General features: G+C 39.8%; 1 protein-coding gene across 1 annotated transcript in view; it reads right to left on the reverse strand.

Annotated features, from left to right (window-relative positions):
• MEIS2 (Meis homeobox 2) overlaps positions 1-16532 on the reverse strand; it is a 177923-nt gene that overhangs the window by 147004 nt on the left and 14387 nt on the right. The window contains exons 4-5 of the mRNA XM_035889783.1: positions 15653-15802; positions 5345-5459 (exon numbers count right to left, since the gene is read on the reverse strand). Of these exons, the coding sequence (XP_035745676.1) occupies positions 5345-5459; positions 15653-15802 (265 nt within the window). The remainder of the gene's footprint in view (positions 1-5344; positions 5460-15652; positions 15803-16532) is intronic.

Below are 16532 nucleotides of genomic sequence, written 5' to 3' on the forward strand. Positions count from 1 at the left end.
AAGAAATACTTAAAACAAAGGCTCATCAATATTCTCCAATTTGTCAACATCTCAATTACAGCAATGGAAAAAATGTAAATTTCATGTGCTTTGAACACTAAGGGGTCTATTCTTCTGTCAGTGCACATGCGTAACTCCCATCACCATTAATGGGAATTACTCATACATATCAACACAAGGACGGGCCCCTCAAACTTGAAAGGAAAAGATGAATTAATAAGGGCTACTCTTTTCCTGTATCTTCCTCAGCTGAAAAAAGTCATTGTTCTTTAAGAGTTTTTCATACTTCATACAGTTCACCTTTATGAGAGCTGTGCCTTCTGAAATAATGCATCTCCAGTGAAGCATTATTTATTAGCAAGTTTGGTTTTTCACAGGCTGGATGTTTGAGCCTTTCTACTAGGAATTTCCTTTCTTACAAGAGACAGCTCTCTTCCAATAAAACCATACCCTATAGCTTTATAGGTGAAAATACAGAGGAATAAAAATATGTTCCAAATCCTTATGATGAATATGCATACTAGCCTCAGCAGGCTTACCTATACAGACAGAACTAGGAAAAAGTGATTGTAGCATTAACCATTGGATATTAAGCTTCCAAAGACTTTGCATGAATGCGTTAATTTTTTTTATTATTATTAACACCAGCCTATCCCTTTCCTTGTTCCGACTACTGGAGTTTGGTTCAAAGCTTTACGTAGTTTCAGTGGAGTCTCAATACTAGGACAGGTCTTTGGGCATTAGCAGCTAGTTTTGTAAACTAAATTGATTTGTATACCATCATTATTACAAGGTAGTATATAATGAATAAGAAATATACTACCTAATTTTTCCAACCTGCATCAATCCAGGGACATAACCTGGTATGAATACATAAATTTCAGCCAATATCTTAGTTGAATTTACCCCGGACCAGATGATGAGTCTTTGCCACAGAAAGCTACTGGTGGACAAATTTGTGGGACCAACATCAAGCTGTCACAAGTGTTTCAAAACCACCTTAAGGTATTGCCCTAGAGAGTAGCCTCAGATATTATTTATAAAGGGGCAGATCATCTTCATTCAGCACAAGTAGTTCCATTAAAAAAAACACCAAACCAAAAAACCCCACACACCGATGAACTACTCACATCAGTAAAGCGCAGTGGATGTGATGCCCGTTTATATTTTTAATGCTGTGTAACCTAGAAGAAGTTTCTTGCCTCTGGCTTCTCACTTATGGTCAAGTTTATCACCCCTGGCCTAATCCTAAAAAGGCGCTGAACTTCCTGAAATGTCATGAAGAAACACAGCCTCCGTCTGACTTCGCTGGATCAGGCCCTTTGAGTGACTGAACCAAGAATATTGCAAATCAGGTATAGAACCCTGGTGTCATAAAATATGAAACTGAAACTATTCCCTGGTGCTTTCCTGTAGACCACATGTTTTTAGACCTTAAAAAGATTTATTTCTCACTTTTCATACATAATGTGCCAGATTCACTATTTCAAACATCCCATAAAGAGATTAAACAGGAATTAAAGTCTGGGAGCATCATATCCATCGCTGTGGTACAAACTGATGCTGAATTCTAGAAGTCATTTAGCCTTGTATGTAAAGGCAGTGGCCATTTTCACTTTGTTTCACAGAGAATAAGGAAAACACAATATCCCAGAAGACTTTCAGATGTGTTTTTTCCCCCTCCAAAGAAAAAGGTGGATGATAAAGCTACACACACCTTTTAATCTTCCACTTAAGGTTTTACACATATATTCCCTGGCAAAAGAAACCAGGGTCTTCTCTCTCTCTCCTCCCCTTCTCTCAGCCCCTTTCCTGCCACCTCCCTTGCTATAACTCAGCTAACCCAACAGAACCAGTCAGTTTTAAATTTCAGTTGGGACCCCGTTGACCTGTTAATGAATCTACAGAGAGGAGAAAAACTCACAGTGTTGAGTTATGCCTGGTGTTGCTAGCTGACTTGGAGTCAGAAATGCTTGAAGCGTTAACGTAATTGCAAGAATGTGAAAAATGAAGCGTTGGGCTCCTGAGCAAAGCGAAAGGTCAAAGCAAGCCCTACACAAAACAAGTCTCTGGAAGATGGCCTCATTAGACCATTAAATCAGCTTCTTCTTTCTCTCCTTTGTAAGATGTTTAGAATGCTTTATTTTTATTATTGGATATATTTAACTCTTTCTCTTTCCAGGGCAGGGGGGAAAGTTGATCAGACCTACTACATAATTACTAATCTCTAAAATAGTATTACACAGCATTGATCTGCATTTGTGGATCTGAACTGGGACAAAGTCAATAAATGTTTGGTAGATTACAGGTCACTAGTACTTTGGTTTGCTAGATGATCAATATGTTGTATAGCTTAGTTTTCTGTTGAACAAGTGAGGTGACATGTTAAGAACAACATAGACACTCACCACTAATAAAATTAGGATAATCTTTCAACATTTACTGCCTGAAGGCCCTTTCTTTAACTCTTTCAATGCCAGCATGTTTGTAATAATACCAAACATTGACTAGATTAACCCTTTTGATGCCAAAGGGCAGTCATGCACTGTCATGGAGAGACTGTCCTCCATAAATAGACAAAATGCCTACACCTCTTTTGTTTGGTTCTAACTTTAAGAATTACAGATTGATTCTTCTGAGTAATAAATAGATCTGCCTCATGCAGAGAAAATCTGAAAAAAAAAAAAAAAGTCATCACACAGCCAGCTCAAAAAAAAAAGAAATCCACAAGCTGCACATCATAGACTTAAGGCAAAAGCAGAGACCCCTGGAAGGAGTGCCCCCAAGAGCCAGAAGAGACTGACTCTAGTTTGAATCAATCTCTACTACCACCAGGCATCAGTAGAAGAGACCATAAGTTGCCAATATAACCCAAGACTCTCTAATGAGCTCCCATTCCCAAGAAATCCTTTGGGGCAAGTGGAATACTTGAAGTAGCATTTGTGGAAGGTCTTGACAAAACTGCAGGGAAACCCAGTTGACCCAAATAAGCAACTGCACAGGAACAGCTCAGGAGGGCACCTACCCATCTTGGCATCGCCTGGGTCCAACTCACTCTCACTGCCAGTTCACAAGTTATAAAGTAAACCCTGCTCCCCTCAAGGAAGCATAAGGAAATTTCATCACAGGCCTCCCTCTCTTTAGTCTTTCCCAGAGCTGAGATGGGGAGAGCAATCCAAAGCTGTCTCCAATGGGAATTTTGCCGGTGCTGTAGGATCATACATCTTTCAGCTGCCAGCAGCTGAGTGGAATGCTGATTTGCCACTGGAGGAGTGCTTCCCTTTAAAAGGCCCAACTGAGCACAAAGGGAAGCATACTAGCGATGCTTCACGCTGCTACACCGGGCAGCACTAGTGACTGATTTGGCCCTTTAGCGTTTGTTCTCCTTCTGCAGAAATGAATGTAATAGGTTTGTTTAAATCATATATGTTACCAGAAACCTCAGTCTCCAATGGGAAGTTGGAGTAGTTATCATCCACTACTTTTTCTTATGTTTAGCAACATTTCTTGAGTGCCCTAGTTACATGATGAGGGATGGGAGACTAGTGAAATGCAAGGTCCCTGGATATCAGTACAAGCATGGCTCGATGAAGAAACTCTAAAGGGGTTGCTGGGGTGGAGTAGAGATACAGGTGTGAGGAAGTTTCTTACCTAGGGGTGGAATGAACACACTGTGGCAGATGACTCAGAGGAATAATTTTTAAGTATGCAAATGATCATCTGCTACACCAAGCATCTTAGCCACAATATACAACATAAACATTTGATCAACAGTAAAGTTTATGGCCAACTAATAGACGTAACACTGATTCACTGCTTAGCAGTCAAGCTCTCCCTTTCATTAGCTGCTGAAGCTGTGATAGTTCACGCTGGGCCTCATACAGCTCTGATCCAACCACATAGGAAAAAAAATCCCCCATGACTCATGTTGGGGCTGGATCACACCCTGTGCCATGGCTGCTTTCTATCAGCAATAAGATTACAAATGTATAAACAATTCATACAAAGAGGAGACAAACCCATACCACTCTACCAGAAACAAACTTTGCAAGTTCCTAGAATCACAATGGGTATGACACCAGATCGTGAGACAGATGAGGGGATCTAGCTCTGTGCCAAGCAGTGGGCCACGTGAGAGACGAGAAATCACATATCTGCTCTGCCGCTTAAGCGTGGCAAATATCACGGCGGGAAGCAGCCCTCAGTGCGAGGCTAGTCACGGCAACTCTAGCCTTGAGTGCTGCTCCCCTCTCCAGTTTTGGGATCCCACATGGCTAGTTGGATGGCAGACCTGTCAGTTGGCTCTGTTGGGTATGCATAACCCCTATGTGGGGGAAATGCAGTGGCAAAATCCTGCAGATGCATGAGATGGAGGGAGCATATCCTACGACCTTATAAAGGTATGGTCTTGCTCACTAGCCAAGGCTTACCATGTTTACAAATGAAAACAAGTACGGAGCCCACCTTAAAGTTTGGTCTTAAAAAAACCCAAAAACCAAACCAAAAAACCCCACCCAATTCTGAGTTAAGATCCAAGACTGACAGTAAACCACCTTTACCCAACTTTTAGCACTGGAGTCTTGACTCTTACACCTTCTGGAGTCACTTATACTTCTAATGAGCAAGTGTAAAACACTATCATATCAGAATGACAGCCTTTGACACTCTCTCAGCGTGGATGCAGATGACCACACACAAGGTGCTAGGCAGTAGGAAATAAAACAAAAACCCCTGAAATAATAATCAAACCTCCCAAACGCTTGAGAAGGCTTCACTGTATAGATCCAGCAGAGGTTTTGCACTTCAGATACATCTCTATTTACCCTTCTGAATTCAGATTTTCAGGAGCAGAAACAAGTCTACAAGCAAATATCGCAAGAAACATTTTTCTGTCCAGTTCAAGTTTTGCTTCTACTTTATATAATTTAGCAGCTTCATAACTTCATATAGGCATCTGTTCCACAGCTAAAACTACAGGTTAAATTCTCCATCTATAACCCAGCTCAAACAACTGCATCACAGCTGGAGAGTATGTCTGTCATTGTATTTACTTACACCACACAAAAATAAACTGTAGATAACCAAATTTGTAAAGGAATTGGCAGAACTAATCAATTGTTATTACAAAGCTTGTTTGAAGATTAGATATTTCGCTTTGAAATAATAATAAAATGCAGCTAAGTGGGTTAGGAAAAGGAAATACCGTCTCCCTAAGTTACAGCTGATTATACTGCAAGTCTGCCACTCCATGTTTACTCTAAGGCAGATGTACTGATATAATAAAAAAAGCTGGAGTTATTTTAGTCATGCCTACTTTGCGGAGGGAAAAAGTTTGACCTTTTACCTTGCTCGCTGCTGTTGTCTCCGCTCTGGGAAGCGTGGCCCCCACTGGAGGGCCCCGGTGTGCCTGCCGAGTGCGTTGAGGTTGCATCATCGTGGTCTCTCCAAGATGAAGGATTCTGGTGTCAGAGTGCCAAGGAATTTTTTCCACAGTTCCCATTCCAATAGCAAATGAAGAACAGAAAGAAAACCGGGAGAAGAGGGGAGGAGGGGGGGGAAAGTATATACATTAGCATTTGTGAAATGTGCCAAACACCAATACTGTTTGCACAGTATAATAATTCTTCAGCAAAGACAAGCAGAGGAGGTACAAAGATTTACTTGGGGAAAATAAAGGACAGGGTGGTTTTGGTTTTTTTTTTTTTCTTTTTTAAGCTTTCTAAAGAGTTGTCTGGATTTAATTGTTTGAATAGTATTGCAGAAGAATATTTCAGGGATTAAAAAAAAAAAAGTTTCTTAATGAACTATAAAAGGGTGCAGAGGGAAGAGTATCAACCTGCACAATTTGTGATATTGGGCGTTCACTTTAGGATCAGGATAGATGGTATGCAAACTATCGCCCCCCACTTTGTTTTTCCAGGCTGACTAGAGATGGGAGAGGAAAGGAAGAGGAGGGAAACTGTTTCAAGAAGTAGAGGAGAACGTGCATGGGAGAGGAGCGTGTCCTCACACCCTACCCTTTCTCTCACCCATTTGAATGCTGGAAAAACTTCAAGCAAATGCAAAGTTGTGAGGGGAAAAAAGCAATCTTTCTCTGAAAGAGGTTATATACCAGGAAAGATGCTTCCTCACCCCCCCCTCCCATGACACATTTCAAAAGACTTTTAGATGTATCACGCTAACAGTTCGCTTACAAGTATTGTCAAGAATAACCACCAGGTGATTATATAAAATAACATGTATAGCGACTTTTATGTAATTCTTTCTACATTACTATGCATAAAACATGACAAAAGGGAACGCAGAAGACAGACATACAAAGTTTGCAAAACTTGGCTAAGTAAGACCTCAACTACTGTACTTTAGTCACATAATTCACGCGAGCTTTCTAATTTATTGAGTATTGGCTTTCCTGGAGCGAGGAGCTGCTATTTAAAAGGGTAAGTGAGGAAAACTTAATGTTACAGTTTAGTGCTACTTTGCTGAGTGTATTCTCCTCCTGTCCTCCTCCCCTTTCCTGATCATTCCCAATACCCTGCTGTTGCTTAAAGGAAAACAGGAATTCTACTGTACAGGAAGAGCTTTATCAGCACCACATGAAGGCAGGCAAGAGATGGAATTTCCTCTGGCAAAAAAGGAGAGCAAGAACACATGAAACAGATCAGACTAGGGGCTGGACCTGCATTACTTGTCACCTGTATGTGACAACTTAAATCAAGTGCATTATAATAATTCAACAACAAAACAAACAAACAAAAATCCCCCCTTAAAAAAAAATATATTGGTTCTTAAGTTTGATTGCATTTTAAATCTGCATTCTGAAATAACACTGGACTATTAAAGCACGAGTTGATCCTGAAAGCAGCAAGCAACAAGTTTGGATAAACTCTTTGAGAAGGACTGATCCTGACCTCATCTACCCCGACGTGTAGTAGGAAAAAGTTCAACAAAATCAACTGATTTACCCATTGTAAAATTCAGTGTAAGTGTGATTGGAATCAGGTCCCCAAATATATATTGAAACATCTCAAAGTAATCTCCTAGCACTGATTAGTACCACATGCTCTATAGCAACGCAAAATAGAACTGCCAAATAACGGCTTGCTACAATACCCAGTAACATAAATCTAACGGGCCTGACCCAGATCACAGCAGAGACAAAGAGAAGAGCCCACGGCTTCAAAAGGTTCCCAATAAAGCCCTAGGTGACCAAAGGGTAAGAAGGATCCAAATCCCCTTCACCTTACACAGACACACACGTGCACCCACATATGCAATTCCACGGTAGGAAGATAGGAGTAAAATCAGAAGACAGGACAGGATCTGAAATTCACCTAACCCTCCAGCGCAACAGACAGCACAACAGCACTCACGGCACAAACCCACCGCTCCCTCCAAAACCTAAAAGGCTGATCTACTTTCCCTCACACAGAACTGCAATAGGAAAAAAAAGCCCCCCAAACAGTAGTATTTAATATTTATTGAGGTTGTTGTATTAATTAGGTCTCAGAAATCACTATTAATACTGTAACCCCCCCAATTTCATTTAAAAAAAGAAAAAAAATTTACCATCATTTTACAGAGTCAGGTGGAAAGAAACACAAAAAGAAAGATGAGAAGTCTTGAAAGTTCAAGCAGCCCAGATGTTATTAAAAAAAAAAAATATTAAAAAAGTTGAAAATAAGGTTAGCAAAAAAGTTCAGAGGGAAATAAAATGCAAAAACTGAGCAAGTTTCTTTACAGCCTGGATTAAAACACAGTTGTGCCTATGAGCTTCTCTTTTTATCTCTGAGTTAGGAAGCCACTCAAATAGCTTCAAGCTGAAGGCAAACAGCAGACAGGAGCTCTTCAGCCCTCTGCAGCCTCTTAGCGTCAGCTGTTTGCCGGATGGTAATCAGATAAAGAGCTAGAAGAAATACATGAAAAAGGAAAGAAACAATAGCATAGCATGAGTTTAGCCCTCCAACAACACCAGGCTGGAACCTTCTTTTAGAAAATGTAGTAATTGCAACATGTTCACCTAGGCTAAACTTTTCAGGGAGCACAGTGAGTTATGTTAATTTTATGTACTGCAGGCTCTCTTAAGCTGGCTGCTGTTGGAGCTCCTTATCACACATATGAAAATTACAATAATTAACTGGTAACACCTCAGCTATGTTTTAAGGCAAATGTCATCCAAAACCTATCATACAGTATTTCAAAAGCTAGACCGGCCTTTCTGTTTCAAAACCATAACGATTTGGAAAGGATCACTGAATAAGACTTCCCGCAGCTGAAAACACTTGCTGTCTCTACCAGGCTGAGTTGTTCTTGACCTCAGTTTGTAGATCCTGTTTTAGAAAGACAGGCTGTATTGATTGGAAATTCAATGTATTTCTTGTGACACAGTTTTCTTGAGGAAGCAATTTGGCAGAATTTTGTTGAAGGACAGAAATAATAAGATGGGATATTTACAAGATGAGAGAGTAAAATGTTGGAGGAATTTGAAAGGGAGGGAAATAGCTAGGCTTTAATATTATAAAAAATGACAAATAACTCTAGGGGTGGAGTTTACAGCCTCATAAAAAGGCAGCATTCTTTTGCTTTGGACTAAGATCATTGTACGTGCCAGTGAACTTCTCTTTTGCTCCCCTAGACTGTTTCCAACTTTGCATCCCTCAAGAAAAACTTCTTGGCCAAATACCTAATCATAAGTAGTTATTTTATTTACGTCTTCACAAAAAAAAAAAATGGGACCAAATGACACATCTAAAGTGTACTTCACTGGAAACACTTTATCAGTACAGTTTAGGTACCTAAAGGGATCCTGATCTGAAGCCCGCTAACATTAATTGCAATTTTTCTATTAATTTCAATGAAATTTGTATCAAGCTATCACACTATAAAAAAAAAAACAACAACCAGAGAACCAGATAGCTTTAGATATATTACACAAACTGTTAGCATGGCTTCTCATATCTTCTTGCAAGTTTAGCAATATACTTTGCAGAAACACATTGAAGAGTGTGGATGACATCTGCCAAAATGCAATTGCCTGTTTTGTGTACGTATTCATACTATAAAATTTTCACACACATATGACCTAAATTAATGCCAGGTACCACAGAAGGTAAACAGCACACATGTATCTATTCCCAGTGGTTTTAATAATTGGGAGTCAAATATGGTGCTCTTCTTGCTCTTACCTAATTGTGTTAAAGAGCAGTGTTACCAGGAGAAAAGCAGTGAATACTGAGTAGAGCACAATAGAAGGAGATGGAAAATAGATACAAGAAGCTAGGTCTCCAGGGGCAGTATTTTCTATTTGCTGGGCTACAGACTCGCAGCTGATAATGCAAGTTGTAATTAATATAAAAGCAGGAGACAATATGGGGAAAGCTTGTACTAGCAGGGCCACAGGAGATCACTCCGCTGCTATCCACTGTTTCTCATTTACACACACAGCCTTCCCTAGAAAACACGATTTTGCCAGCATTTTTTCCCTTGAAAGTTAAAAAAAAAAATTATTTAGCACCACCACTGAATTTTGCTAAATCTAGAAAAGAGCAACAGAAAGGACAAGAGTCTCCTGGTATACAAACCAAATCTGATGCATTACTCTTTTGTCGATGCTGCAAATCTGGTGGAAACTGTAAGAGTTTTTAACTGCTACAGGATTTCTTGAACAGAGATGTTGTAACAGAGAAATTTGATATGGGCTAACCTTCTGTTAAATTGCAATTCGTACATTGTACGCCCAGAATTTCCACTGGGCAAAGTCTGGCTAATTTTTTGTGAGTGTACGTAGTCCCACTAGGGCTGATTCTGATCTCACACTGCTTTTTATAGTGATATTAAAGACTCAATTAACCATAAGGAATTTGCTTCTTATTTATAACTGGGAAGTAAAACATATCAGGCCAGCTGATACCCATGTGAGTAAGCTGAGCAGGATTTGGCTCACGAATGTTAACTGAAGTTTTCAGTATAAAACTGCGACAGGATCAAGCCTTTACATTTTATCAGATAGAATGGACAAAACCATTGACCCTGCAGGAACAAATGAAATACAACTTACTTTCATAAAAGAAACTGCAATGGTTATAGAGCTCGTTCTTCGTGAAGTTGGTTGGACCCAAAGGTCTGGAGGTTGCTCTGGTAAATTAATTTTGCAAACACAAAACTGAACTGAACTACTGGTATGGATGGCATTTCCCCCCCACCCCCCAAATACAAGCCAAATCCTGCTCGCCTTGTTCTTACAAGTGACACCTGTATAGACAGTGGAACGACCGACGTGATTGATAACACAAAAATCTGTGTCTAGGTACCACCGTATATCAAAAGATGATATACTGTGCCAGACACAGAAACCTATACACATACATGCGCGTGTGTGTGTTTCTGTGTGTGCATCTGTGTCTGTCTATGCTTTGGATGTGCCAAGTTGAGGATGGTCTCCGAAAGGCCGTTGTGGAGTGCAGTAATAATAAACTTACTATGTAAAGAAACTTTCAATAAGTAAACGAGCCATGAAAAACTCTAATTTGAAGTTATATGTATGTTTTCTAAAAAAGACTACTCCTAATATTGCTAAGGTCTATTTTCTTACAGATGCATATTTAACATGATAACTCTTTTGCATCAGAATTACACATTTTAAACAAAACGCAAGGCTTTGTGGTCTGTCAGATATTTGTGTATGTATGCATATATATGTACAAGTTTTAATTCTTGTCCCTTGATTTTGCATTTGAGGAAAGTGTCAGGAGGAATTTTTGACGCTCCTAGAAGGTGGCAATGTTCTGAAAAGCTCTGCGCTTTGTATTTTCCAATTAAGACTGAAATCAGATATGTAATCCACCTGTCAGCAAGGAACTCAGACTTGAAAAATCAGGGTTTTGTTGGTTTTTTAATTGTCCTTCTACGCCACTCTGTGTGGCTACACTTCATCTAGACTGATAGACAACTCAAACCAAAGAGGGAACACCGGCATGAAACAGATAGTGAAATACGTTATGGGTTCAGTTTGAGAGAACCCAGTCTAAAATTAAAAAGCTGAAATTTGAGCTGTACAGTACCTTTTCAGAGTACTTTGGCCCATCAAAAAGAGGAAATACACACAACATTCTCTACAGGCTCGGAAAGTTCCTGATGCTCCTCGCCCTCTCAGAAAGCACAGGGCCTACCGTGATGTCCTAAGTCTTAAGCCACATACTAAGAAATGCGGTTGTTAAAGAAAAAAGTTTGCCTTATTATTGTTGCAGTTAGCCTCTTAGTTACCCTTCTGACACACTGCAAACAGAAAGGCCAACTTTGGGGTCTGATCCTGTGTTTCTGGCACACTCAAAACTCCCACTGAAGTTCACCAGAGCATGGCCTACCTGGAGACGGCAGCATCAGGCCCCCTGTTACTTCCTCATTACTCAGTGGAATCTTACCTAAAGGTTTAATTATATAGCTGGAACACATCTGTATCACCCTATTTTTATTTGTTCTCGCCTGCAAGATGTCAGGAATTTGCACAGACCATTCTTTGAGAAGAAATGTTAAAGAAATGCAAAAAGTCTGGGTGTCCAAAAGTACAAAATAAAAGTATCTCCTCATTTGAGAGCTGAAAGGTTTAATATGCGGACTAATATTTCTCTTCTACAGCTAAGGCATCGGATTTCTAATCTGTCAACAGTCCTTTTATAAAAAAGAGATGTATGTATATTTCTATCCATTTTTAATTATATTTTATGAATGATGATCTGTACATTATTACCTCTCAGCTGCAAATTGACTAGAACATACAAACAAATATCAGAAAGGCTGAGGCCCTGATCCTGCTCTCATGAAAACCAGTGGAAGGAGAGCCATAAATTTCTACAGGAGCATTACTAGGCTTCAAAGTAAGTTTGTGCTGAAGGAAGAATTGTACAGCACCAGCTAAAGCCAGGTAGAAAAGAAATGTAATTAAAGTACAAAACATTATCATATGCTCAAAAAAGGTTAAAAATTTCCAAATTTTGCAAGCACTATGTTTTTCATATTTGAATAGCTTGGAAGGAAAAAAAAAAAAGAAAAAGATCTGTTGGCAATCTCAACAGATATTTTAGGCTGAACGCAGAATGCAGGATAGGGCCCAGAATGTTTATATTGAACAATAATAAATTGTCTGTGCTGGGAAACTCAACTTGAACTGCAGCTGGAAAGGTTTCTTTCCTCTCTTCTTTTTATTTTTTTTTTTTTCCCCCTAACTGATCTGGTTCAGCCAGGGCATAGCTGTAATTACCTTCTTCCCATCTACAGCTAATACCTCAGAGCAATAAAAAAATATGAGGGTGTTAAAAATTCAAACACTAATTATGGGCTGTTATATTTACTAAACACAGCAGAGTAATAACAAAAGTTTCAGCTTCTTGTGGCCAGCGCTGCACTATTTGATCTACCTAGTCCCTGGACCCTTTACGCTTACTGTATTACATAACAGTTAATAGCGCACTAAAATAAAATTCGATAAACACGTTTATTACCAAACACGTATAGCACAACCGCTTACAGCTGTCTCCTTTTTCCAGCACAGGTATATCTCTGAAGGGTTCATTCCTTTGTTGATTTTGTTTTTGGTTTCCAATTAAGTTATATAAATAGTAGAGCAGTAGGTTTTGAAAAGGGAAGCATGCACTATTTGAGTACCCCATTTAAAGTCTTACGGTAAACATTGGCTAATCCTACAATTCTTTCTGTTACTTTCCCTTATGCTACGTTTCCAGGTCTAGCAAAGGAATAAAACTGAGAGCTGCCTTAGTTCCTAGTTCGGCACTGCCACTGTCACCACTACCACCCCTCGCATTCACATTAAACACACACAGTGTAGCTTTATACGACTTAATAAGAATGGAGGTGTATGGATTTTTGGGGTGTCAAACAGCTGTCATGAACTGTCACCTCCACAAGAGAAACCTCGGCACTGCAACAAATTAAACTACACTTCTTTTTGGCTATCATTATTCATAGCCAATCGGTTGAAATGCTCCTAGCATTTCATGTGCAAATAAAATCATGAGGGGAAGACCCATGGATCAGAATAGTGGGCCAATACATAAAACAGAGGAAACAACATGCTGTCTCTGTCCTTCTGAAGTGGCTCATCATCACCCCTGCACCAACTTTCACCAAATGAGATCTAGCCTGAGGCTATGTATTAAATATGCATATCAAAGCAAATGAAAAAATAAACCTGGAGAGTCAAATTGGATGAATTTGCATGCTTGAACTACTACATTTTCAGGTAGATGCTCACAAATGATAGCTCGTTTTTTGATAGTCTTGCGTGTTTATATTAGCCATTTTTTTAAAGCTTTTCCTTCTCTATGAATAAAAGTGGATTTCCTCCTGCTGGAACCTTGTACAGTGCAAATATAAATGTGTACACACACGGTAGTTTGACTAAGCTATAAAAGAGTGTTAAAGTTTTGTTGGGAAAACAAGCTAATATACACACACACACACACACAAAAAAAAAAAAATCCAATAAGGAGACACATTTCCCAAAACGCATGAATAAAATGTAACTATGTGATACAACTCTTCATTTCCCAGTTGGTGTTCTGGTTGCACAAATTATTGCTTCCTTTCAAAACAAATAGCAGGGGGCTAAAGTAAAAATGTTATAGCTCAAATCTCCAGGAAATAAAAGGCTTTAAATTATAATACCCAATGAAGTGGTAAACCCTAACGGGTGCAAGATAAATGGGTTGTCATATTTGTTTGAGTTTGTTTTTTGGGCCACAAAAGCAAGAGGAGACTCTTCTTAGGGAAGATAATAGTTATCAAATTATCAAAATGCTAACCCCCTCCACCTCTGTCCTATCATTGTGTGTGAATTTAAATATTATAATGGAGCACTGCAAATTGGCTTGAGCATTCGCCATCTGCCAGAACCCTAAACAGGCTAGTTTATCTAATCTCTTCAATATAAACATAAGCATGCTCCATTTCTACACTTCCACTTGAAACACACTCTTGTAAAGAAACTGTACTGGAGAAACATGTACTGGTTTGTTGGGGGTTTTTTTCTGTTGCTCTGAATCATACACAATGACCCCATATCTTTCAGGTTGCCAGTCATTTCAATTTCTTTGCTAGTACTCTCCCAGAATACTTATGCACACGAATTTAGGGTTGTAAAATGTCATAAAAGAAATATTTTTTAAATAGTGTCATGCCTCATAGAGTTTATTAGCTACGTGTGAGATAGCTGATAAGCAGAGAAACTTTCAGGAACCTCTGCATACATTTTGTTTCTCTCAAAAGAATAGATTTTAAATGGAAAACATCGCAAAAAACCCCTTGTCCTGCAATGTTTACCGAATACAAATGAGAAAATGAAAGCTAAGGCTTGGGTCCAAAAATATTTCCCGGGCTCTGGAACTAAGTCGTGCCAGAAAGGGGGCATTTAGAAGAATTTATTATTATTTTATCTCCCAATTCAGCTTCAGTCCAAGTCTAATGTAATTATCAAATACGCACACAAACAACATGTTTTCAAAGGAAACAAAAGCTCCTAGAAAGCTCGTTCTCCCTGGGCTTACAGCTACTCTTCTTAACACACTGGGAAATAAAGGCAGGCGCCTGTGCAGAAAGCCCGGTTAACTTCACACCGGGTGTTAATTTAATATTTCAACCGCTAAAATATTAGACTGTATCATTTAGATTATGAGTTCAATTGAATCTAAAACTGTGTAAACCCCCTTTCCCCCCCAAGGGATGCGTTCCTATAAATAAACTAGAGTTCACACCCACTCTTTTTAACCAGAGCTGTTCCTTCCCCTTTCTGCAGTACCAGCTGCAATCTTTTCCCTTTACATCCCGAAGTCTCTCCGCGTCTCCATCTTTTGAAGGATCACAAGAGCCGCTCCAAAACCCGGAAAAACAAAGGCAACTCTCCTTACCACACACACCAACGTTCAGTCCTACACACATAACACCAACTCACCAACTCCTAAAGTGTTAAAATCAACCGCTAACCTATGGTTACTCAATCATCATTCTCTCCAGCTTTCTGTAATACATTGTTAATAATTGCTTCATCAAGGTTACTGTCTTTTATTATGAAGATGCTTCAGGCGTTTGGCAATAAGTCCATATTCTGACAATAAGTTGCTATAAAGCACAAGCATTGGAAACTCTAATGTGCTAACCCTTTTTTTTTTTTTTTTAATGCAATGTAGTATTGCCAATAATTCTCATCACTTGTCATCCCCACGAGAGGGGAGGGGGGGAGCAAATCAGCAAACTTTCTCCCTAACTTTCTTGTCTCTGTTTCCTTACTTTCCTGCCTTGCTTACAGAGTTGGCAAAGCGGAGGAGAAAGCACCGATCCCCACACCAAACCGAGAGTTTGCAAGCTCTCCAGAGCCGCCCAGACCAGGAAACTTTACAAACCATTGCAAACTCGCTGCTTTACAGAGGGAAACAGAAGGAACCTTTTGCAGTTCCACAACTTTACAAAGCCAGAGGGAAGAAAGTGTAAAGATGGGATCCGAGCTTTCGAGAGGTTAAAGTAGTAATAACAGTACTAATACTAGTGGTAACAGACAACAGCAGCAAAACAATGAAATCGGGGGCAGGTCCTCCAAGCAGGTTAAAGTCTTTAAAAGTGCCATAAAGAAATCAGAAGGACTTACATGATCGGCTAAATTTGTGGAAGATCCTGAGAGTTCTTCGTGGTCTGATTTGGAGCTGCCATCCCTTTCATCAATAACGAGGTCTATTGGCATTTTTCCTTTCAAACAACTAATGTACCGATGGCAGAAGTTATCGCACAATTCATGAACCTGGGAACAGTAACAAGAATAATAGCATCAATAATGGCAAAATATCAGATTGCAACTTTTGCTTTTTTTTTTTTTTTTGGTAGCAAGAACAACCCTCTGATCTACTCCACAAGTAACTCTAATTAAGGGGCACAATAGTTGAAGGCAAGGAAACAATAGAGAAATTGTTGCAGCACATATTATTCTCTAGAGACTCGCCGCAGCAACAAGTGAGAGAGAGAGAGAGAGAGAGTGGGCTCGGTCTGGTGTGCCAGGAAAATCCGATGTGATGGTAACATCAGAACACCGGGAGCTGGACCCAGGCGGTACCTCCGGAGCATACACAGCCCGGACAGGTACCGCTAAGCACTCGGGACAGCATGGGTTTAAACCGGGGGAAAAAAAAAAAAAAAAAAAAAAAAGTGTGCGGCCGGAAGCAGTAAAACGAAGCCACTCGCTGGGGCTGTGGGAAGAGCCGGCCTCGTCCCAGGGCACAGCCCCCTCCCCACGCCGCGCAGGGCCCCCTGCCTCTTCCAAACATTTAGTGCTTGCTCGGGGTTAATATGCCGGCCAGAGCTGGAGAAAGGCAGGAGTGCTTTCATCTCTCTTTTTGTTAAACATATGATTTCCGAGGCAGGAAAAGAGCTTCTGCTGAGGGAAGGGGTAAGAAGGACGGAAGGGGTTTAAGGGCATTAAATATTGAAAATACACTAAAAAAAAAAAAAAAAAATTGTGCCAAGCTGGGCTGGGC

The sequence above is a fragment of the Egretta garzetta genome, unplaced genomic scaffold (genome assembly GCF_000687185.1).
Source record: "Egretta garzetta isolate BGI_Z169 unplaced genomic scaffold, ASM68718v1 scaffold2, whole genome shotgun sequence".
Taxonomy (NCBI): Eukaryota; Metazoa; Chordata; class Aves; order Pelecaniformes; family Ardeidae; genus Egretta; species Egretta garzetta.